At 34.9% G+C, this 26,527-nt stretch overlaps 1 protein-coding gene across 14 annotated transcripts in view; it reads left to right on the top strand.

The window, feature by feature from the left end:
* LOC134529594 (kinesin-like protein KIF13A) overlaps positions 1–26,527 on the top strand; it is a 150,550-nt gene that overhangs the window by 95,294 nt on the left and 28,729 nt on the right. For 6 of the 14 annotated variants that reach the window (XM_063363852.1, XM_063363851.1, XM_063363848.1 and 3 more), the window contains exons 24-30: positions 5,482–5,673; positions 10,518–10,720; positions 14,686–14,776; positions 15,629–15,771; positions 18,964–19,156; positions 20,390–20,413; positions 21,293–21,361. In XM_063363852.1, the coding sequence (XP_063219922.1) occupies positions 5,482–5,673; positions 10,518–10,720; positions 14,686–14,776; positions 15,629–15,771; positions 18,964–19,156; positions 20,390–20,413; positions 21,293–21,361 (915 nt within the window). The remainder of the gene's footprint in view (positions 1–5,481; positions 5,674–10,517; positions 10,721–14,685; positions 14,777–15,628; positions 15,772–18,963; positions 19,157–20,389; positions 20,414–21,292; positions 21,362–26,527) is intronic. The other 8 variants (XM_063363855.1, XM_063363854.1, XM_063363853.1 and 5 more) reach the window with 3 other exon arrangements.

Genomic DNA, 26,527 nt, shown 5'->3' with positions numbered 1-26,527 from the left:
CTATGCATGGTAACAAATACATCTAGGGCCAACTGAGTATCTGAATAGCCCACTAGGGAAATAACAACTGATCTGAGGATTTAGCCACTTTGACAGGTGTACTGGACAAAATATGTATGTGTGCGAACCAGCCGAAGATTTTGAAGGCACTTTCGGTGATAAAGCTGGCTTACTGGTAGTGTCCAGTAATGCACATACAACACAAGGCACACAAGACCGATTGAAGATCTGCACTTGGGAGGTTGACAGCAAGGTTGTTGTTGTGGTTGATATAGGTCTTGCAGCCATTATTGCCATGGTGGCAGGATTAGAGTCAGATGATGGTGGCTCCTTTTCTGAACTGTTTGTTGGGATAGTATCTCCATCTGATCTCTGACCCCCAAAATGCAACATGGAATGCAATGGTATTGTGCCTTACAATGATGACTTAGAGGATCACCAATTAGATCTATGTGATTTGGAAAGACAGTTCAGGCACAGCCTTTGCTCATTTACTATGGTATATCGTTCCTTGGGGCTACCCTGCCAAAATTCATTACGACAGCTAAACTATACTCTATTACATATATTTCTCGTGAATTATTACAGCTCGAGACGACGGTGACGTTGAAAGAATGTTTTTTTACTTTTCTCACTGGATAAATGTTTAGTTTTCATTACAGATTGTGAATTAAGAAGTTACATAAATGTACAAAAAATACCTGGAACCGAAACCAAAGTTGATTTTGGGTCGGCTATTTTAAAGGAACCAAAGCCGGTACTGAAAAATCAGGGAACTGCACAGGCGTAGTAAAAACTTTATTGTTGACAAAAATAAATTGGTCCGCTAGTTTTACTAAATACACTAGAACCCCAATTTTACATATTCTCACGTTCCACGAATTGAATTCGTAAAATCGCTTCCTTCGTAAAATCAGGGGTTGCCCATTTTGACACCCCGTTCCTCAACCTGAAGAAGAATATTACTTTACTTTTTAAACCAAATATATCTAGTATTATTCATGTGTGTGTGGTCATAATAAATCAAATATTAAATATTAATACTATTAATGCATTGTAAAAAACTAACATCCAACTGCAACGTGTGAACATGGAATGCGCGCTGCCCCTCCTCTCCAATCCTCCGCTGTGCGGACAGGTGACCGCTCGTCCACCTGCCTGCCCGCCTGCCCGCCTGCCCGCCTGCCCGCCTGCCCGCCTGCCCGCCTGCCCACCTGCCATCCCCCTGCCCTGCGCTGTGCTGCAGCCGGTCTCGGATGCTTGAATTTTGTTATGCTACCGTCTCTCCTGTAGCAAACATTTAAAAATATCTAAGTACTGTACGTTACAGTGTATCATGCTGTGGATTCATGCTCGCCTTTCATACAAACTGATATTCTTATGTTCATGTGAATAGTGACTTCTTTCAGTTGTGAATAGGGGGCGACTGAATTTTTGCCCATTGGAAGGGCAGCCCTTCAGGATTTTTCTGACAGTGGTTTATTTGTACAGAGACTGGAAGGGCAGCCCATCCAATTTCTGAAAACACGCTCCTTTAAGAGTTTAATAATCCTGAAAACTTGCCTCTTGGATGGGCAGCCCATCAGGATTTTTCTGACAGTGGTGTTTTTGAAAGCTTGTCTGAATTGTTGCCCCTTGGATGGGCAGCCCTTCAGGATTTTTCTGACAGTGGTTAGTTTGTAAAGTGACCTAACCTAACCTAACCTAACCTAAACTAACCTAAACCTAAACTAACCTAACCTAACCTAACCTAGCCTAGCCTAGCCTAGCCTAGCCTAGCCTAACCTAACCTAACCTAAACTAACCACTGTCAAAAAAATCCTGAAGGGCTGCCCATCCAAGGGGCAACAATTCAGACAAGCTTTCAAAAACACCACTGTCAGAAAAATCCTGATGGGCTGCCCATCCAACGGGCAACAATTCAGACAACCTTTCAAAAACACTACTGTAAAAAAAATCCTGATGGGCTGCCCTTCCAAGGGGCAAGTTTTCAGGATTATTTAAACACTTAAAGGAACATGTTTTCAGAAATTGGATGGGCTGCCCTTCCAGTCGCTGTACAAACAAACCATTGCCAGAAAAATCCTGAAGGGCTGCCCATCCACCGGGCAACAATTCAGCTCCCCCGTGAATAGCATGTAGAATGTTAATACTAATAAATGCTCATATTTTTATAAGCCTACACACTGTAGACATTTCTCACATGAAATTAACAAGTGAACCACATATTTGGCCAACTTTCCTCACTTCGTTTGCAACCAATGACACTTTTCTCCTCCCCACTTTTAATATTCCGCCCAAAGACATGCCAGTGTATAATCTTTACGGGAGTTATAAAGGAGGGGCGAAAAGAGCAGCAACTAGTTAATTAAGACTTGCCCGGGGCTGGGTTGATTAATTGGAAGAATTTCCTGCCTTGCATTTCTACATGCTGCCCCTATCAGCTTTATAAGTTAATTTCTAACAGCTCGCCGTTAAAAATTTTTATGAACACAGTTTGATTACCTAAATCAATGGGAACAAGCACGCAGTGGAGAGTACACCTATATTGTTTCATAAAAGTGATCATAGGAGTTTGTAGTTAAGATAAACACTCCGCTGTAATGACAAACACATTTATTAAAACATATAGTACATTTTAGTTTAGATAAACTGCTCAAAGGAACTGAAAAATGCCCTAGTGGTTTGAATAGTGTTGGTGCCATAATTTTTTTCAATATGTTATTAGCAGCTAGTCTCTGTAAATTTCAGGAAATATATTTAATTATATTTTTTCTTTAACCCTTTCCTGCCTGGCGGGACTTGTGAGTCCCACAATGTTTGAAGCCCCATAGAAATAGTGTGTGCATGTTTGAAACCACATGCTGCCTGTCGGGACCTCTGGGTCTCTGTATAGCTCCGCTCTGCCAGTTGTCGAAGAAGTTCGATTGATAGCCGAGAGGTTGCAGCACTAATACGGCAGCACTAATACGGCAGCGCTGCACCAGTCGGGAGCGCCCTTTTTTTGTTCGTTGAGCTGGACATATGATAAATGCATGTCAGGACTTAAAAGTCCCATCATTAAAAAATATATTAAATATAAATAAAAAAATTTGGAAAAAATTATGGTCACCTTTTATGCCTACATAAATATAAAAATGAAATAAAAATTACAAATTTCAATTTTTTTACATTTCTAGGCAGGAAAGGTTTAACGAAAACAAAAATTAACAAAAAAAATTATTGCCTAAAACTTGTTTGAACTAAGGTGTCTTCTTTCTGTTCTAGCTCTCCCCAAATTCATTGTAAAAGTTAAACTATACTCTATTGCATACATTTCCTGTGCATTATTACATCGCGAGATGACGGTGACTTCGAAAGAATGTGTTTGTTTACTTTTCCTACAGGATAAACGTTTTGTTAACATTGTATATCGCGAAGTAAGTAGTTACATAAACAATTCAACATACAAAAATACCTAGAACCAAAACCAAAATTTTCAGAAGTTGGTTTTTGGGTTGGTTATTTTAAAGGAACTGAAACCTAAACCGAATAATCAGGGAACCGCACAGGCTTAATAATAACTTATTGTTGACAAAAATAATTTGGTCTGCCGTTTTTACTAGATAGTAAAAGATATTAAGATACCTGGTGTTTGTGTTTGTGCTGAACAGTGATACTATCGGTGGCCACTGTAGCAGAAAAAAAAGTAAATTTAATACTTTAAAATATTTTCTTTTTGTACATTTTCTGTGACATACAGCAGGTTGAAAATAGCGTCTGTTACAGTGTTTTGAAGTGTAAATAATGAAAGTAATGTTAAACGTTTTTTCGGGCAGTTTATTATTTAAATTAACCATTCTTTAAGAAAACTGCGTGGATATGTGATTACTCTGTGAAGTGTTTTCAAAATAATAGTATGTAATTTTATGCTTGTTGCACATCTATATGTAACGAGTTATAAGAAAAAGTTTCTTGACTTCTGAGTTGAGTCGCGTTTTAGCTGCTCGCTCAAGTCTGCTTGAGTTTTGGAGTCTCGGTTCATCTCTAATAAAAATAGAGGGTCATCAGTTTAATTAATTTCTTTAAGAAATTTATTTTTCATAGCATATAATGTCCTGAATGTCTCACAATTCAATGGCAGGTGAGAGTTTGACACATCTAAAATATGGATAGAATACCGTATTTAATAGCATAATGTCCGCCATCGCATAATGTCCGCCATCGCATAATGTCCGTACATTTCTTTTTAAATACTTGAAATTGAATTTTTTAAAATCCGCATAAAGTCCGCACTAGACAAAGCAACCTTGGCCACTCCTGAAAGGCACAGTAACGGGATGGAAATTTACCGACGCTGACAACAATGCTCTGACCTTGAGTTGTTCATTTCTCCGGAGCGGTCGCTGAGAGGGTTTGTAGCATGGTGAAACCGTCCGGACTCAGAAACTCGCACACTACTGCGCAGCTGCCTGCGACGTCACGCGAGTTGCAAGGGGATGGGCTATATATAGCACAAGCCAGTACACGTCCCACGCGCAGACGCGCGGACAAAGCAGCTGCAACTCACACTACGTCACAAAGTAGGGGAGGTAGCGGAGAAGTGGTGGGGGTACATGCGCACGGTTTTTTTATACACACAGTGGGCAAGGGACAGGGAGGGAGGCTCGCTGGCACCGGCTAATGCAGACATTAGAAATCTGCCCCGTGCCGTCAGTGGCCATCTCAATGAAAGATTAAAAAAAATATCTTTTCACGCAAAGCGTTTATTTTGTGTAGGCTGGCTGCGGCTTCTGAATGTAAGAGCGCACACGCGAGTGAGAGAAGAAAAAAAAAGAGTGGCGTCTTCCACTAATCGCCCGCACCCAATTATCTTGACACCTGTCACATTTCTCACGTCCACTGCGGAGGGTCGCCAGTCACCAGCGCTCTGCTAGTAAACTGATTATGAGAGCACAATTTTTTTACTCTACACAAAACGTAAAATTTTGAGGAAAAACATTTTTTTTCAGACTTCACCTCATAATGTCCGCACCCCATTTTTTTTTAGGTCAAAAATGCAGCCAAATAACTGCGGTAATTATAAGAGTAAATACGGTACTTGTAAAAATTCTTTTATTTCAGAACTCTATTGTTGCAATCATTCATTGCATTTTTTTGTTAACACTGGTGATGTACAGTTGCCACAATAATTGAAATAGTGATAAGGGAGTTGTGGTGGAAGAGGGAAATAAAAATTTTAACCTAATAAAAACACAAAAGAATTCAAACACTTGTTACTGCAAAATTGAAAGTCAAATAATGTATGTAAATTCTTGTAGACTGTAGTAGTTATTTACAGTCCGCATGATATTCTTGCACCCTCTCACCCACTAATATTTATCTCACTTGTGTGTGTAGTTTGTATACTTCTGTGTGTGTAGTGCGATATGTGTTTTTTTTGTGTGCTGTTTATTGTATGCTTTGTATGTTATTTGTATAATGCTCATGTTTTCATTTTAGCTGATGATCTATCAACGCATCAGTTTGGTGAAGAAGTGCCTATCACTGGGCTTAATTCAATCCTTCCAAAAGAACATGGCAATAAATTTTATAATTTACCAGTAATCCGTCACTTAGAAACAGATGTGTCAGCCGTTGCTGCTTGGGATTCCTCAATTCATGACAGTGTGAATCTTAACAGAGTTACAGAAGGTAAGACCATCTTGTGTGAAATATGGCAGATAATCTAGCCTTTACAAAATAGTTAACTTGGTGAAAATGCTGGAATCTAAAACAAATTTAGGTGTTTTCACAACCATTATTTGCCAGCACACTGGCATATTGATTCTCTTATTATTTTTAGGGCATGAAATCTTGTGAACTGTGAAGTACCACAAATTAATGCAAACTTTGTTTGATTTGTTATTATTTGCAAAAAAAATTTAAAACACTTTTTTTTTTGCTAAATAGTAACAAATTGGTTTACATTTACACCTTACACCTAAGTTATTGTATTTTTTTTTTTATAATAATAGCCAGTTAAACTGTATTTTTGTTCAGCTTTGTGAAAAACATATTTACAGCAAATTTAATCTCAAATCCGGCACGTTATATTTGTATTTAGGTCAGGGAAAACTGGAAAAGTCATGGAATTTCATTTTAGATTTTGTGTGGCTACACCTGATTTATTTCAGCAATAGCAATAATGGGTTTTTTTTAAAAAATTTAACAGTTATAAACATAATAAAAGTTTTTGGATGGTACCAAAAAAATTACCTTATTATAATTGCTTTACTTTTTTCTTTATGCGTGTATCTTTTTCACTATGGTTTTATTTATATTGTATTATATTTTTAAAAACTATTTTATGTAGCATAAAACAGGTCTTTGTGAGTGTTAATAATTGAAGTAGTTGTAACTATTTCAATCCTAGCGCTAGTGCCAACCACAGCTATTTTCACAAACAAAGTTGGATTTGGGTCGGGGGGTTTGAGCCTCGTACAACACAGGAACGATGACACATTCTGAATGCGCGGGCCTTTAGCTGGGTTCAAGTGCCTCTTATATGGTGACCCCCATTCCAACCAAGCGGCCGAAGCACTCCCTTGCTAGACCTGAAGACAAACTAAAATACATTTATTCAAACTCTCACTAGAGTAAAATAAGTTCACTTTGTGTTGTTAAATTGTCATGTCTTTCATGCTGAGTTTTAGAGGTTTGAGAGACATGTGACAGTTATTAAAAATTAATGTGTTAAACATTATTAACACTCAATGAATTGGAGCCTTACTTATGACCAGTATTGCGCGTAAAGAAAGAAACTACAATTATATTTGTTGCACTATACTTTACTGGTCAGGAGAAATTTCTTTATTCATATTTTTAGAGAACAGAAAATATATATATATATATATATATATATATATATATATATATATATATATATATATAAAAAACTGAAAGTAGATGCTTCTCTTAAACATGGATGTTGAGCAGATGTGTCGGAATGCTCCTGGGAGGCGACATCCTCAGGATGTGCCGAAAAGAGAATTCATCATAAGGTCAGGATACTTCCTCAAAAGGTCAGGATACCGGAGAGACCGTTGAATTAGGACGAAACTTGGACCCACTGCATCACAAATAATGCAGTGTGATTAGCGACAAGACAAATTAAAATTGCTGCAACTGAAAATCGTAAAAAACAATATTTAAAGGGACGTCGGGGTTATTAAAAAATTACTCCACTTACCAATTATGTTGGTAGCCAAATGAGTGATCAAGACATGATGACAAGATGTTGAAACACAACAAAGTCCATGCTCAGCCACGTAGCACGACACGTGGGTAGAATACAGAAAGAAAGAAAAAATTAGCAATGACCAGTATACGAAAACTACATATTAAAAGAGACGGAGCTTTTGGAAATCTATCCCGTGGTTTTCTGACTTCATATCATATCAAAACTTTTCACTGAGCACTGATACGTGAAGAGCGGTTCAGAGAGCAGCTATCACATGTGATTATGGCGAAGGCTCTGAGGATTTTCCCTGAGATCCGGCCCAGGGCCGAGAGGAGTAGCGAGCCTTGGGTATCATTCCGCCTGGAGGCGAATATAGTGCCAGAGGGCTGGATGTACATGCATTGCCAGAACATAGGCCTAAAGAGTGGGGGGGGGGCACATTTACATAAAAGGAGGGATAAAAGTAGGCCAGCCAGGAGACTGTCGAATAGCGAAAAGTTATAGGGGAGGGGCCCCGGGAAAAGGAGGGGAGATTGGTGGTAGCCAGGGCCTCCATGCCGAAAGAGAGTGTTTTTGGGGGGTGGGGGTTTTTATCAGAGGACTCTCCATGCAGTGGCGCTCGGTGACAAAGAAGACGAACTAAACTTGGTAGCGCCGACCGTAGTTGGCAACCATGCTGCTAGGTGGTGCTCAGAGATGCCGTTGTGTATCCTGCCGCTGGAAGACAAGGTGTAGGGAAGGGCATTGCCTGGTGGGACAAAGCGGAGTTAAAGCACTTAACTTTAGTTCCGGAGGGGACCAAGAGATAGCGTAGGATGGCGCTGCACTTGGGGGCCAATTTGGGTATAGGTAGAAGAACCACAGGAGGGGGACGCTAAGGAAAGGATCCGGCCGTTGGCCGGATCTGGGTTCCGAGAATCACAGCAAAAAACAGAGGTTGTGAAGGGGTGGTGTGGGGAGAATGCTGCCACCCACAGACATGCAATGCCTGACGTGCTCTGGCAGGCTGACAGAGGATACGTGCAACCTGACAATGCAGAGCCCAGCCGATACCTTAGTCGCGCCCGTGCTCTGAGTGTGCGGACGGTCACAGGCGCTCAAGTGCAGGAGCGGGCTGCTGGTGGTTAGGACGGGAGAAATTACACTCCGGGACATGCAGTAAGACGGGAGGAACAGGAATCGCTCTGCTAACACAGCTTGGGAAGAAGAAATCTTGGCAGGTCCCTGTGGTCAGACCCTCAGGCTAAAGTTTAAATTATAATGTCTCCTTAGGATACATCAGTTTAAAAAATTCTGTAAGGGCCTCTGTATACTGAGGAAAGTACAAAAGGTTGAAAAGTATTCATGGTGCCGAGAGGAATGCCTGAATTCGCGACACAAAATTATATAGTGGTAGTTACATTTATCACTTAAACTTATGTGTAACAATATTTGTTTACCTAGGCTATAGACTTTAAAAACACAAATAATCACACACTTTTTTTTTTAACAAAATTAAATTATTTCTTTTACAAAAGCAGCCAATTTTATTTCTGTAAAAATAGGACCCTATTTATTGTGCAGCCAGTGGCATGTATGGTGCTGACATTGAAGTAACTTGAATTTAAATTTGCATTCTTGAAAATATTAAGTTTGTGACCAAATTCTTTGAGTTATTATGGCTAAAATATGTAATTAGTTGTATGTTAGTGCAAGCTACATTCCTATGCATATAGCTATTAAATGATTTATTATTATTATTATTATTATTATTATTATTAATACTTTATAATTCAAAAGTTATTGATGACAACTTACAGAATTTCTTTTTTTCTGAAATATTTTATTATAATACTTTTCTACTAACCATTTTATTTATAAATGCCAAAATGTTGACCATATTTATGTTGTTTTTTTCTCTCTTTCTTGTAGCTAGGATAAATAACCCTTTTCAGTTGCTTTAAGGGTATAAAAGTACTTTTAAGAAAAATCTGTAATTTTTTATTAAAATAAGCCACAGTTTTTGTACCGTTGATTTACAAGTACTTAATCGCCACATATTATATTTATTTATTTACCAATAACTATGGTGGCCTATAAACATAGTTCAGTTTTGGTCACAGAACTCTAAGTAAGCCTTGAATGATTAATTTACTGTATATTTTTCAACATATTTGTCTTAATTATTTAATTTGTAACCCTCAATTCATCACCAGACTTGGTTACGTACCATTGTAGCATGTAAAAATAGTTATTTTATTTTTATCATAAGAAATTCATAGTCTTGTGAAGATTTTATTTTCATCAAAAGAAATTCATAGTCTTTTGAAGTAATAAGTTAATGTAATGCCCAATATTTGAGAATTTGTTTGGCGTGCACATTTGGCCAGTTATGGAGCTTTCTTATTTTATAGGATGTAAAACCAAATTTGTTATTAAACGGATTGTAACATAATTTTTTTCTAGAATTTCTTTATGAAAATTATATTACATTATGTATAGTTAGTTTTTATAGAAATAATTTATGAATTTAAGTATATTTTGGTGTTATGAAGTACTCTTTTATGCAATCGATTATTTTAAAATTATTTTGGCAATTTTTTCATTTGTTAGATAAGTTTTGCTGCCTCTATTTTTTTTTTTGTTTTAGACCTGTAAGGAAATTCTGTTAACTTTATCTTAGACAGTGGATGAATTGACAACATTATGTTTTCCAGTCCTGGTTTTTTTCTTATTTTATAAACGAAATGCACAAGTAAGATGGTGCAGGTGAACCTCATTATAAAGTACCTAACTTAAAATGATTTCTAATTTAAAGATGTATTTCCAGATTCATATAAATTATTTTGTGTTTAGTAACTGCCCAGTATAAAGTATTTTCATTATTAAATACAAAAAAAAAATTTCCCCAGGTACATTGAAATGAGATTTTACTGTATTCTGCATCCATTAATCCGAAAATTGTTGCTGCTTCACAAGAAATGTTATTGCATTCTGAGTTGAAAAGCTAGAACTTATCAGTTTCCGCAGTGCTTGATTGCTAGTGGTGCTGATAATGCATGTTACCAGTGTTAAATTGGATCTTTGAGTTTTGCTGCAAGTAGCCCCATTTGAAATGGCTTTGATTTTAATTAGTTAATAATCATTACATTGTGACCATTGATTTCTGAGATAGCTGCATTTTGCTGTTTTGATTTTGTCAAAGTCTTTTATAATACTTTTAAAATATAAGAAATTTTGTAGTTAAAAGTAGTCATACTAACATTCTGTGCTTATAAAGTGACATTTGATATGGGAACAAATGTTGAGACTGCTTATGTTTGATATTTGTTTTCAGCAAGTGAACGTGTGTACCTGATTCTGAAAACAACTGTTCGGTTGTCTCATCCTGCCACAATGGATCTTATTTTGCGAAAACGACTTAGTCTTAATATCTACAAGCGGCAGAGCCTCACAGATCGCATACGCAAAAGGATAGTAAGAACTGATTCTCTTACTCAGACTGGCGTCACATATGAAGTGGTTTCAAACATTCCAAAGGTATATAAATAATGACTTTTTATATTAAATACTCTTTTTTAATCGCTACATAACTACACTTATTTAGAGCTTACAACTGCAATTAATTCAAATTAAAATCTTTGTATACATTTAGTGTCAAACGTGATTTTTTTTTATGAATTCTGAACAAAATTTACTTCTATGGTTATTTAAGTGTCCCATTGAGTAAAATTTCTTAAATATTGCATACAATTCAAATTGTTTTTGAGATACAGTCTTTTATTCAAATTCCTTAGGTTCAAAATATTTTTTAATTTTGGGAATTTTAAATATTTCAGAATTATGCACTTTTAAAATGTGCAGAAAGTGTGGTTGTTGTCAGCCATTATAGAATATGAAATATAGATTCATAAAATGATGATAGAATACTTCTGTAATGTCTTTATATGTCTGTCTCTTCATGATTTTGAATGCAGGTGGCAAATGGTTCAAGTGTATGGCATCTGGTTTAGGGTTTCTTTTGTAATTCACATTCAATTATTCTCATACCCAGTGTATGAATACTTACGTATTAACCTGGATAGAGACCGACCCCTACTTTCGAATGTCCTCTTTACCGAAAAATAATCTGACCGTATAATAGATTGCAAAGTGAAACTCATTTAAACAGTGGGAAGAGCAGTAGTCTGGGTTGCTATAAGCTGAACCTGAAGAGAAGAATCTCAACATGTAGGTGAATCCACAATTGGCCAGCACATTTAAGGAGAGCTTACTATATACTTGCAGTGACTTCAATAGACACAAACAAACACTAAAACAACAAAAATGTAGGATACATAGACAATCACAGTTACAATTAAACATAGATGAAAACATAAAATAACATAATATGTAAATATAAGATAGAAAAATACAGAACACGTCAAAAATTTTGTTATTGCTTACATAAATTTTGAACCTAGAGTTTACATTGTAGGAAACACAGTATAGTAATTAGTGAGCGAAATTAGTGCAAAGAGTTTAGGATGAGTTATCACTAAATATTAACCTATAGGTGATAAATTCCTAAATATCAATGTTTAACTTATAAATTCTCAAATTTCTGTACTAGTAAGATTCATATCAAGTTTATTGTAGTTTAAGATAAGTCTGTAAATAAAGTCATTGTTGTGGACTGTACATAAGGTTGATAAATTATGACTATTGAATTGAGGAACTCTCAGACCAGTATTATCGAGGACATATTTTTTAAATTTAGAGTTACAGCAATTATTAACAAAGAGTGAGTCTAGGTAAGCTCTGCAATCTGAAAGGGGAATTTAAATATTTTGAGGAAGTTTATATTAATTAATTAGTTCCTTTGTTTTATTTTGAATGTTTACTATTTTGTTACCATCAAATGTCTTAATGTTATTCCAAATAATTGAGCAGTATTATAATTGAGATCTAATTACTGCCAAATAGATAGAAAGAATGGAATCTGACCTAGTTGCGTAAAAAGTAATGTATTTGATAGGGCAAGGGTTCTTTGGGTACAGGAGTAAAAGTAATCTATATGCTTATGAAAATATTATTTAGAATCTAAAATAATGCCATGATCTTTTATAAGGGAGGTTTTAAAATTTATAGCCATATTTAAGTGGGTGGTATTTCCTGGTAAAATATATAATCATTTTTTTGTTATTAATTATAACCAAATTTAGTTAGCGATAATTATGGATTCAGTAATGTCATTTTAGATTAATGACCAAACATTAGGTGTGGTAACTTTTCTATAAATTTTAAGATCCTTAGCAAAGAGTACACAAGTAGAGTGATTTAAGGAACTGGGTGATATCGTTGATAAAGATATTGAATAGTAGAGGTGACATTGTACCTCCCTGCGGAACACCAGAACTAACATCAAATAAAGAGGATTTAAGATTTTTAACGGATTAAAAAAAAACTTTCTTTTTAACATAGCTGAAGAACCAATTGACGTAATTGTCACTTACCAAAATTTTATATCTTTTCAAGTGGTAATGAGTGATTATGGTATCAAAGGCTTTAGCTAGATCGAAATAGCAGACATCAGCCTTTCCCCTGTTAGTGACATCATTATAAATAAATAGGATGAATGGTAGTAATTATATTAGAAGAATTTGTCATTTCTGTTCTGAATTTTTGTTGATAGCAAGATAATTTGGTACTTAATCAGAAATATAAAAGTTTGAATATGATTTTTTTCCAAAATTTTAGAAAATCCATTAAGTAAAGATATTGATTAATAGAAACATTAAATTCAGTACCATTTTTGTGTATCATAAATACCTTGGCTACTACCCATTTGTTGGGAAAAACTTGAGATTAAAAATTAGTGTTAATCAAATTTTGCAGTAGAAGTACTAATAAATGGGTAACAACCTTTCAGAATGAAGTTAGTTATCCCATCAGGACCTGTTGACCTAGATGATTTTAAGACTTTGATACCCCAAAATACATTGCTTTCAGAAATGGTAGAAATAGATATAGTATCTAGACATAAATTGGTGATAGGAATGTGTGGTTTACAGCTTTATGACACACACAGTAGCCCCAAAAGCGGCTTATTGCGAAGATGTTGGTGCTAGTGAGACCATGCTAAGCTAACACAGGTGAAAATGGCAGACATTCCTTGTTTCCTCTTACAAAGGCCATATGCAAATAGACCTGAAGTTTTGATTGCAGGGACAGGCACCAAATAGTGGTAGTGGTAGTAGTAGTAGTAGTATTGGTGCTGCTGGTGATGGTGGGTGGGTAGTGGTGGATGTTGTGGTAATGATGGTTTTGTGGTGATGGTGGTTTTATGGTGATGGTTTTGTGGTAGTTGGTGATGGTTTTGTAGTGGTTGGTGATGCTTTTGTAGTGGTTGGTGATGCTTTTGTAGTGGTTGGTGATGGTATTGTGGTGGTTAGGGATGGTGGTTTGGTGGAGGTGGGTGTTGTTGTGTTTGGTGATGGTAGGTAGTGAGGTTGTATGTGATGGTGGGTAGTGGTTGGTGATGGTAGGTTATGTTGTTTGGTGATTATAATGGGTGGTGGTTGTTTGTGGTGGGAGAGGTTGGTGATGGTGTGGTTGTTTATGGTGGTAGTGGTTGGTGATGGTGTGGTTGGTGATGGTGGTAGTGTTTGGTGATGGTGGGGGTGGTGGTGGTTTGTGATTGTGGTTAGTGATGGTAGAGTTGTAGTGAGGGGGTAGTGGTGGGGTAGTGGTTGGTGATGGTGGTTGGTAATAGTGTTTGGAGGTGATGGTGGTGGTTGGTGATGGTTGTGGGAGTATGGTGGTGGTTGATGATGGTTGTGGGGGTATGGTGGTGGTTGATGGTTGTGGGGGTATGGTGGTGGTGGTTGTGGGGGTATGGTGGTGGTTGTGGGGATATGGTGGTGGTTGGTAATGGGTGAGGGTTGGTGGGGGTGGTTGGTGGTGGTGGGGGTGGGTGGTGGTGTTAGATGGGTGGTGGTTTTAGATGGGTGGTGGTGGTAGTTCTAGTAGTAGTAGAATATGGTTGCAAAGTGGATAACAATACTAGGTCACCACAGTGGTTGTGGATATGTTCATGTGGTGTAGGTGTAGGGTAAATGTACTGTTCACTAATATGTTTAAATTTGCATTCAATCTGTTTAGGTATGTGGAAAAATAACACAATTGCATAGTTGGTTCACTCTAACTTCAGGTTGTCAGTCATTTTCTTTATTGATCATGATTATATGTCAAACTTTTTAAAACCAAAATGAGCATGTGACATTATTCTTGAAATAAGTATGCAGTGAAATAATGTGTGATGGCAAAAACACATCTTAAATTTACACATTTATATACAATATGACTACATGCTAAAATTGAGAGTGATTTGATTATACCTATCAAGGAAATCTTTTGGAAATCTTTTAAAATTAATGTGACATACATTTCATAACAAATCAGAAATTTAGGACTGTATGTTAGTTTAAAAAGGTTTCTAATACTAATTTACTTCTTCCTTCTAGGCAAGCGAAGAACTGGAAGATAGAGAATCACTTGCTCAGATAGCAGCCTCAGGAGAAGATTCATCTTTTTGTGATGGAGAAACATATATTGGTAAATTTTTATCCCGATTTTCCGACTAGTTATTCAATTAAACTTTTCATGTCATATAGACACAACAAATTGGCAGCACAGTTAAAGATGGGAAGGACTAATAATTGTGACTTAAATCCTAATTTTTTTTCTTCTATGTGATGGTTGAAGTTCGGATCACTCTCACCCCACCAAAGTTATGCAAGTTAGATTTCTGACAGGTCAAACAAGAATATATTTAGAAAGTGGGAAAATAGTTTTTAAATGACATCATGTCTACAATATGTTAACTCTCAGCTTTGCCAATAGACTTTGTTTAATTCATACAGTAAGAAAATAAACACTTTTTCATGTTTTTTTTTTCTTTTCTAATTTTGCTGTTTGAATGCATTACATATGTAACAAGGGATTTTCTATTTCTTCTGCAAGAATGTAATAACATTCACTGCACCAAGGGTGAAGCAAAGGGTGGATGTTTGAACTGTAGAGTGAACTAGAATGTGCCAAAGGGAGAGTTTAGAGTGAGATTGAGCACCTAAGCTACCAGGTTCAAATGTTTTCAGCAAAAATTTGGAATCGTGAAGAGTTGCAAGTTAGCCTTAGAATTGTGTTTTCTTGGTGCAGCTTTAATTTTTTTTTTTCAGTGGTCAAAAGTTTTATTTAAAAAATAACTGTTTACTCATCTAGTTGTAGTATTAGTGTCATTATTATTTATAATAATATTAAACTTTTTTTAACTTTAATAGGTGTGAATTTACAATGGTCACAACTGTTCATATTTTTTAACATACTTACTGTATTTATTAATTGTGATAAAGTAGTGTTTGTACTTTTGAAAATAAATTTTATCATAGTAAAATGTTGTGTTTCCAGAAAAATATACCCGTGGAGTGAGTGCCGTTGAAAGTATTCTCACATTGGACAGGTTACGGCAGAGCGTAGCAGTGAAAGAACTTTTGCAGGCTCATGGGCAGCCACTTATGAGGAAAACTGCAAGTGTACCAAATTTCTCACAGGTGCAGTATTGTTTTTGTCAGGTTTTTTCCTTCTGAAAATTAATGTAATGTCATTTTCATGTGGTTCCTGATAGAGATTTAAAAATAGTACTTTCTGCTGTAACAGTATTATCATTTCATGAAATCACCTGTTTAAAAAATATTTTCTTACATCAGTATTTAATGTGTTTTCTATATTGATTATAAACTTATCATTTTTGGGTTTAGACCATTATGCTTTATTTTTCTCTCTTTTTCATTTGCAAAACATGTAAACATGTGTTCTCTTTTAACACTTTTATGGGCTATTCTATGTATGGGAACTAGGTCTGTGGTTGCTATCAAATCAACACCATTTTTTGTGTGTTAATGAGGTAGACGTGCAGTAATATATCAAGCTAGGTAAGCTAAAATTTAGTAAATCTGCTGTTAAGTAAAGAAGCTCACCGTACCAAAAATTAGTCATCCCTGGAAAAATCATTACAAGCATCATTTAATACCATTATTTAATACCTTGTAATTCCACCTCTGGACTTGATAACTGCCTGGATTCGGTTAGAAAGAGAGTCCACAAGGTTGTGCAGGTACGTTGCATTCAGGTTAAGCCACTCGCTGAGGATTTGATTGCACAATTCCACCAAATTGTGGGGATGTTGGAAAACATCAAGGTATCAATAAGCATACTCATCATGCAGATGTTAACTGAAAGGCAACACTTGATCATCCAGAATGTTTAAATAACATTGCTGGTTCATGTTAGTGGTCACCGCAGTGAGCAAGCTCAATCCATGATGTGAAAAACACCCCCAAAACATCACAGACCCACCTCCAGCTTGAACCTGACCTTGCACACATCCAGGATGAAATGTTTCATTCGGTCTTTGATGCACTAGATGATGTGCATCATTGAAATAAATGCAAAAACGTGATTCGTCAGACCACATTACATTACGCCAGTCAGCTACTGTCCAGGTTCGATAGTTTCTAGCCCATTGAAGCTTTATGTGCCTGTGTAAGCAATGGCCCCTTGCTAGGTGACAGACTCCAAATGTTCATTGCATGCAGTTCCCGTTGTAATATTCTCTCGCTATTAGGTTGGGATGGACCTTCATTCAAAGACTGCAGCAATTCCTGTCAGGTTTGGAAGCGATTTTGATTCACAAGCCTTGAAAAGTGTCACCGATCCCTCTGTCAGGATCTTTTTCCAACCACAGTCCTGATGTCATATTTCGTGACCACATGTAGTACACTACTGCTTGTAGACATGTTGAACAGTCCGCTGCGAAACGCCAACAAATCCAGCAACTTCACGCACTGTATGGCCATAGGCATGGCCAAACACAGTTGCCCCTTTTGCCACTCTGTCACATCCTTGCATCTACCCATGTTGACATACACTGTCTGCTTGAAACATCAATGTGTGTCTGATCACTACTGTTTTATGCTCACTTAGAGGTAGTACGCATGCGGTTGAGCAGGGGACTCGTTCGCTGCGCCATCTGTACAGGCTTAACTATCCATCTGTGCGTGTGCATTAGAGTGACTAATTTTTTGTCTGTGAGCTTACTTACCATGTTTTCTCGCATAATTGTCGCACATTTTATTCTAAAATTAAGTTTGAAAAGTAGGGGTGCGACGATTATGCGAAAAATAAAATTTGTTAGGTAAAGTTATTCATAAAAACAAACCCCGTTCATGGAAAGTTCGTTTATTTAAAAAAAGGTGGAGTATGCAAGAGCATGTGAAACAATTTATATTAATAATTCATTAAACAAAAACCTTTCTTCAACTTTAAATAGAAAAACCAAATCTGTGACTCGAACGCAAGCGACTTGAAACTGTGACATGAACTAACGCGTAACTACCGTCGTACTACATACTTGCCACGAAAGAATGCGGGCTATCAAATGTAGTTAACTCGGCACTCGACAGAGAGCGTGCGTTGCATGCAATCGGCGAGATATCGATATTCGACTAGTGCACGCGCTCTATACAGGAAGCAACATAACCAAACATGAATGATGCCAACTAGCGCTGGCTACATGTTTATAGCTGTACACCGTGACGACGCAGGCGACCAGTTAAAGGAAATAACGTTTAAAAACGTCTTTAAAAGAAATTTTTCACGTCTGGCAACTTCGTATTTCCGTTAATTAAATAAGTAAGTGGTAATGTCCAAATAAATATTAGATTTCTACTTTAAAATACATTGTTTTATACGGAAATGATACCTACACAAAGGACTCGGCATCTAATAGCGGGACCAAAAACATCATGCCACGTTTACGCGAGAAGTTTTTTTATCCCAATTTTGACTGCCTAAAATATGCGTGCGACGATTATGCGAGTGCGACAATTATGCGATAAAAGAGGGTATGTAGTGCATTGCTTTCAACTTGGTCATATGCCTTGTCTGGGTTCATGTGTACTTGTATGAGTTCTCTGTGTTATTGTCTTGTGCTTTTCACTTAGTCATGCACACCCTCCTGTTTATTATTTTTTGGTGTATTTCATTAAAAACTATATATATTATATACATAAAGACAAAGCTTTATTTAAAGCATTGGTTCAGGGCCATAACTTACAGCTGCATTATCAACTAAACGCTTTATACCAGGAAGGAATCAGTGAAGTTCAGAATGGTTTAAAATAACTCATTCAAGTGGCTTATAATGCATCTGAAAAAGAGTATACAGCAAAAGTGTTAAGTTCACATTTTGGTATAAAATGTTTATTTCAGACTGTGTTTTCTTGATTGAATTTTAACCACAGCATACCTACATATTAAATTTTTTTTTTATCAACAAGCAATTTTTAATAGTAGTTAAATATAGCCTTTTTGGATGATAAATGTTAGGCTATTTGGTTTTGGAAGTTTTTAATTTTAGCTTAACTATATTATCTCCATAGTTGGATATTTTTACTTTAAATATATTAACCTTCCAATTAAAAGCAAAAGTATGTTTGATTTTTTATGGGATATGCTTAAACATTTTTGCACCCAGGAAGAGAAATGAAAAGCCTTTATCTAATTTTTGTGTATATTGGTATTACCAGTGTATGTTTAAAAATGTAGTTTGAATTTCAGTTGAAAAAAAATTAGTGATGAAAATGATCAAGGAATGCACCACTTATGTAAGATGTTATGTACCTAGGTATTTTTTTTAGGGTGGCAGCCTTGCTTCTAGTAGGCTTGTGTGTTATGTGTTTCAGATCATGAGGTTTGATAGTGGTTTTGATGTTAATGGTGTTAGTCGATCTGAAAGTGCTACTGATCTCAACTTGGAACTGTTTGGGAATTATGGCGGACGTGAAGTTAGAAACAGACCAAGCTCATCTGTTGGCTATGGGAAGACTACTCAAGATGCAGATATCCATACCACACCTTCGAAACCATTTGGTCTTGGTAAGTGGATTATATTACTTTTTTACTGAACATGTATTTAAATACATATCTGCAAGTATGTATTACTTATTTATGATACTGAATGTGTGTCCTAGTGACTTAATGTTTTTCATCTGTATTTATATATGTTAATTTTTAATCATTACAGTTTCTACACAATGTTTCAGCAAATGATCAGCAAAAAATTTAGTAGTTCTTAATATTTCATACATCTCTACAATCTTAAACTCCAGTCCGATTTCTATACTCGTTAATATAAAATGGGGGTTTTTCAACTGAAAATAAATCTTTCTACCTTCTCCTTTCCTTCATCCATATTCATACTTATGCAATTAGTACAAAAGAGAGGATTTAGTCAGTATGGATTGTTTGGAGTGTCCAATTTTAACAACTCAGTGTTCATGCTGTTTTTTTTTCTCTCGCCATTTAGTTAATATGAGAAATGTTAATTTGTTGTTGTCTTAAAATTTATGAGTACTGTTCTCTCCTTACTTTTCTTTCAATTTGGACATCCCAGCTTGATAGGTAATAGTTCATGAGTTTTTGCCATTTTTGAGACATGTTTTGATCTCTGGGTAGCAGAATAATCATTGCCACTTAGTTATGCACAGAGGCTAGAGGCAAGCAATCAGCAACCCTGCTGCAAGAGTGCTTGATTACACGCACCTACCTTGTACCCAAAAGGGTTCATCGCAGTGTGTGGCCTCCCACTAGGCATGGATGCAGGTAAGGCCTACCCAAACACGATACGACTCGGACTCTTGCTTACCGACTCGTGCTTGTTGATTTGAGCTGTGTCAGGGTGTTGGAGTCAAACCCAAGACCTCTGCCATATGCCACATGGGGGTTATGCATTAGTGAACATAGTCACTGAGGACACCTACCAGATTTATATAACCCTGGATTTATAAATAAAAATTAAATAGAAATTTCTATTTATATGTATTGATTTGTTGTACTTTAATATTATCCAACACTGTGCTAGAAGAAAAAAATTAAACAACCAAAATGTTTAAATGGTGTCTGTAATCATATTTTTAAAATATTTTTTCTATTTATGTTCTTGTCCTTTAAGTGCTATATTGTATTTTGATAATTTCATTTATTTGTTGTATGTCGTGCCTTGTTTACTTTCATGCCTATGTGGGTCACATGCTTTCTTTATTGTTATTATATGTTCCCTGCTGGTGTGCGGTGCCTGCTGGTTGTTGCAACTGCTTGCGTGTGGTGCAGATCTGCATGGACTTTTCCCTGCAGGTAGCGCCCACTTACGCATAGTTGTTCTGCCTGCGGTGCCTGGCCACTTGTAGTAGTGTGTCCAATTTTTTTTTTAATTTTTTTCTTTTGTATTTGTATAATCTGTGTGTGTGTGTGTGTGTGTGTGTCGTGTGCACCATCAAAATTTCAAACTGTCGGTGGGCATGTCACAAACATAAATAATTAAATAAATAATTTGTGTTTGAAAGGGTGGAAGCTTGGCTATTGTGCGTGCTTTACTTGCAGGGAATTGAATTGGGATGTCCGTGTAAAACTTTTTTTTCCTCACAGTTTTTGATAACTAATCTGGTCCCATTGTTTTGGTATTGTGTTTGTGTGTATGTATTTGTATGTGCACGTGCACATGTGTGTGAAGAATAATGTTAGTGTTGTGTATTGAGTGTTAAAGTTCATAATAAAATGTGTATATTTTTGATGTAGGTACATAGGAGTATATTTTTCTATGATAGTTGTTATACTACATAGTTTTAGTTATTTTTATTTTTTGAATTATAGTGATGAATATTATTTTACTAATATATATTTATAATCATAAACAAATTCATTTTTGTTATTTTTTATTCAGGTGCTACCTAGCGTAAGTTTTGTATTCTGTTGTATTTAATGAATTTGTGGTTGTATGGAAATATCTATTTTGTGCAACATTAAATTTTTTCTAACCATTTTTTTTTTTGTTATTATCTGTCCTTTAATTTTTTAAATGTATGAACTGTGGATGTTAGCAGCTAATACACCTGATACAACACATGGTGTGAGCATCGTTGTTTGTGAACAGTGCTCTAGGCAGAGCTTGTTCACGGCATTACTGTAGGGAACATACACTGTTGTGGTGCCATGATGATGTGTGGGTCTTTTCAGCACGACCTACATTTCTCAATCTCAACCTGAACCTGAATGCTCTGCGTCTGCAGCCAGTGGGGCCAAAACGTATGTTATCGGCCTGTTGTTGTTCCAATGCATGATCGTACTTGCTTGCTGGTTCCATTTATTTAGTTGCTATTTATGTATTTTATAAGTATTGTTGTACTCTGTATTCAATCAAATTGTACCATTTACCCATTTCAGTAAACCAGATTCTAGGAACTGCTCAAGTGGATGTCTGCATTAAGAAAATTTTATTTAATGTTTTTATAGTTTGCTGAAATTGTTGTATTGTTGTGCATGTGTATTTTTCTCTTATTGCTTATTTTTCTTGTTCCTTTGATATTTTTAATGTAAATATGTGTTTTTTAAAGTTATGTTTCCTGCAATCTAGTTATACCTCATTCCACTTATAATTTTTGAGTTTGTAGAAATCTTGGCTGTAAATAAAATATTTTTAGAATTTGGCAGGGTTACGAAAAAGACACACTCTATTTCAGAAAAATTTTTGTTTGTCGCATGTGAACTGATCTAATAAATACAGCAAAATTATACTAATAGTACTAATTTAAAACTTGCTACTGTGACTGTAACAATTTTTATATCCAAATATTTAAATTATTTACAACTTTGACCAAAATTAGGAAAAAAACAATAAGAGAATGAAAGGTCTTTTCTCTGTTATTCTATGATTCAGCAACATTCTATGTTTTTTTGTGAATTTTGGCTTTTGACCTTGGGTACCAGGTTAAGTTGTGTTATGTTCTGCAGTTTTTAGTTCACTCAGAGTTTATCATTTCTATCACTTTTCATTTCAGTACAGTTTTTCCTGTTTCATAGTGGTTTCACATTTAAAATTGCCTCACTTTTTATTCCCATTAAAACTATCTTTTGGTCATGTATTTGAAAGTATAAACAACACATATTTTTGTAAATTTTTTTAAGACAATGCTGCAAATACCTTTGAATGAATTTTCATGGAATGATCCTTCATATAGGCGACACTATTATGTATGTAACACCTGGTTTAATACCACTTTTTTTTAAAAATATGTGACATGATATTTGGAAAACCAGGAAAGTACGAAAAGTCCTGCGAATCAGAAAATGGTGATATAAAGGGGAAAATAATACAGAGTTAACATTTCTTTCCATTGCCTGCACTTTTTGATTTGGAATATTTATAGTTAACATGTCCATTGAATAGATATTAAAGATATCTGCAGTAGGTTATTTTAATATTGAGAACATTACTAATATAAATTATAATATGCAAATATTGTTCTATTTGTGTGAAAATTATTTGTTAAACAGTTGTGAATGCATTACTTTGGGTTTATTTTTATTTTGTTGGCACCTTTTTACTTAATTATGCGTCATTTTGTTTTGTATTTTATTTCCAATCTTAATACTTGAGGGTGAAATTAATGACAAATATCTGTATTAAATTTTGTTTGCGTGCATTATTTTTTTCACTTTTAGTTTGTAGCATAATTAATTGTAATACTCTTAATTTTATGGTACCTCAAAGGAAAAAAAATTCTTTCAATTATCAATCTCAACTTGATTTTTAATGTTTCAACTAAAAATTAACCAAGTCTTAATGTACTGTCACTGTATTTATCTTAACTCAACTCTACTAAAAAATTTGCAGACTTGTCCAGCCCTAGTTTAGGATAGTAATTATGAAGTATTTGTGAATACGTTTTCATATTTATTTGAGCACTCTGTTGGGAATACTAAATTTAATGATTTTCTTCTCTTCATTCCTGATTTTTGTTGAAGTTAGTTTTGATGTAGTGGCAGACTGGCTGCTGTATCCTCAAGTCTACTTATTGTCATTAGTGTTAGAATCCAGGGAATAAAGATGCCATTTCTATATCATGACATGCACTCCCTAGCTTTACTCTACCTAGGGCTAGAGAACATGGAGCCCTGGTACTGTTGAGTAGTCAGTTACAAAGCAGTAGAAAATATATCCACTAGAAATATATCGACAAAAAACATTGAGCCTGTTGAAAGAGTGCAAAAAATTTAAGGTTTTACTGCTAATTTCAACTGGATACATACATTTCATACAGGTATATGTAAGCGCCAGAGATTGCCACCCTTCGAAAATACTTCTAGTGCTTTGATGGGGTAGCAGTCGGTAGACAGAAATTTCAACCACCCTTTTCAAGAGTTAATTACTGTTTCATCGAATCACATGTGGATTAAATGACTCTCTGCAAAATGACTTTCGGTCTACTGCTGACGAGCAAAATGTTTTCTGTCTACTGCCATGTAAAACCATCTAAGGTTGTGAAAAACATTTTGTTTGCACCACAAGAATGACCATACCACCCACATTTTTACTTTCCTGACAGGTTTGTATTGTAATGTATGCCAGATCATTGTATATTGATGTGTCTGTGTATACAGTATTAAATTTATATTTTAAACTTTTCATGCCCTTTTTTAATGTTATTTTTTGCAACTTAGCTTTATTTGTTCTCCTTTTTATCAAGTTAAATTATTTTAATTATCTTGTAAACATATTTTGTATTATCAAATGACAATGGCTGTTTTGTTGACACACCTACAAAACCATTGTCTAACTTCATAAGAAAACAGTTTTCAATTTATTGTGTTTTTAAAAGGTGTTGCTAGAATAAGTGATATTATTGTTTGATAAGTTTTTTGCTCTAATATTAGTTCCCATAGACAAAGTATGCTGCAAAACATTAAAATTTATACATGATAAAAAACTAACTTTAATTTTGCATGCAAATAGTTAATATAAATAAAATAATAAATAACTGCAGTGATATTATAAATATGTGTATTATATAAAATTAATTATTTAATCAATTTAAAAAATGCTGAATGTTAATATAATTTATTAATTTTAATTATTTATTCATAATAATGTAATAATTTATAATCCAGATACATTATACATTTGTAAACATAATTTCACTTACATAAATATATAAATACACTTGAAAAAGTTTATAAACCCAACTTCTATCACTAATATTCACAATAAATATTTTTTTTTCTTGTAATTATATGAACGGGTATATAATATCATTCACTAATGAAAAGGTTTAAAAGCAAATATATAATTTTTATTTTTCTGTAGTTTTTTTTTATCCTTTAAAAATGTTGCATAGTGTGCAGCGTGCATCATAAAAATTCACTCATAATTTTTTTCATAATGCACCTAAAGAAGTATAACAAAAATGCTTTTTTGCACTCAACTATCAAATATGTAAAAATTAGTTTATGAAGTAACCAGAAAATGCTTATTAAAAAGCAGTTAAAAACAATATAGTTAAATTGCAAATGTTGAACTATGGAAAGATTTTATATTTGAAATATAAAATATTATGAGTGTATTAGGAAGGGATTTGGGATAGAAAAATCTCCTGAATAGGAAAGATGCTTTGAAATTTAAAAGTTAGTTTATTTCTATGTTAAGTTGCCGATTGAAAACAAAATAATTTCTTTAAACTTATTTATTGGTTTTTTTTCTTCACTAAAAATATTCCCAAAATGAAATACACTCAGTTCAAGAAACTTCTTCACACACTAACACAGATGATCAGCTTTTTGTTCGGCGCCAGAAAATAAACTATTTGTCGCTGTAAAAATAGTCAAGTTCCGCGGTCACACTGTAAATTGCAGTACTGCCAAGAACAAAACACTTCTCAGGGCAACAGCCAAGACACACCAAAGCTTCTCCACAAGCTCTTAATGATAATTCCGGTGATCAAGAAATTTGAAAATGTTTCACTGAAAGGTTTCGTAGTGGCTGGGCCGGACTACAGATGTTAAATTATTAAATGTTATAAAAGATTTTATGAGCCACTGACCACAACTAATCGTTTTTGGCTACCGCTGAATGATGACTGATGACGTGATGAGGCTATGCAACTACCTACAATCATGTAAGGAAGTGGCAGCCACGTAACCTCAATGACCAATTACATCACAGCCCTTATATTTAATTATTTACCCTTGCATTGAGGCATTTCTGTAAAAAAAAAAAACCATGAAAGTCACAAAGTTTTTTTTGATTGGCTGTTACAGAACCCTGATAATTTTATTGCTACCCATCGGAGCTGACATCTGCCAATTTTTCCATTCATCTACAACAATACATGCAAAAAGTTCCAAAATGCCTTGGCAACTAAAAAAAAGTCTGGAAAATTGACGCACCTGTCTTTTGTCCTTTATTTTACCAATACCATATACAATGTTCTATAAAATATTAAAACTATACAAATGAATACACATGCAGAAGCACAGTCATAAAAACAACATTTAGGCGAACTAAAATATCAAAACATATGATTGCACAAATAGTTCATCATCAATGTGAAAACTAGTAAAACATAGTTAAATGGCTTTTCTGAATAAAATAATTAAATATAAGAGGCTATTATGAAAATATTAACAACACTAAAATACAAGTACAAAACTAGTTCACCATGACCTTGAACATAATCAACTGATATACTGCATTACTTGAAAACAAACATTAACTCTTAAAAATATCATGCAAAAATGGGGAATTACAGGGGTCTGCAATGTCACAAGGGCTTTACAAGTAGTATATATAAATGACTAGTATTATTGTATTTTATGTATTTTTTATGTTTAAAATGGCATATTAGTTTGTTTATTGTTTTATTAATAAATGAGGTATTTGTTGTTTTTGTATTTTTTTACAAGTAATATTTTATTTTATATGTATGATATGGGTGCTCTTGTCAGATTTTGGCATTTTGAAATAGAACGTTCTACGGTAACAAATTTGATGGATGTCACTCCATGATCTTGGGACATGGAGACCAGGCTACAAGAGACTATCTGCTTGTATTGATACTGGTTTCTTCCTGCTGTCTGCTTGGGGAATGCTCAAGAGACAACTCCTGTGATTCATTTTAGAAAAGTGGGAGGTTTTATGTGTTCCTGAACACCTGTATACACTAGACCGTTCATTACACTCCCATGGAATTATGTACTTGATACAATCAAGTTTCCAGTTTTAAAGTTTGAAGTTTGTTTAATAAACTTACATGTTCACATTTCTTGTAGTCTGAAAACTGAAAGAACAATACTGACTTAAGTGTGGTCCGAACCCAGACCACCTGGCTGGGTAAGCTCCAGTCTGTAACAAAAAAAAAGTAAACTTCAAAATTTCCATAACAATTAGTTACCAATATAGTTAAAAAAAAATTATTT

This window comes from Bacillus rossius, chromosome 2 (assembly GCF_032445375.1).
Source record: "Bacillus rossius redtenbacheri isolate Brsri chromosome 2, Brsri_v3, whole genome shotgun sequence".
NCBI classification, from domain to species: domain Eukaryota; kingdom Metazoa; phylum Arthropoda; class Insecta; order Phasmatodea; family Bacillidae; genus Bacillus; species Bacillus rossius.
The sequence above is the reverse complement of the archived record's forward strand: the minus strand, read 5'-3'. Positions and strand labels throughout refer to the sequence as shown.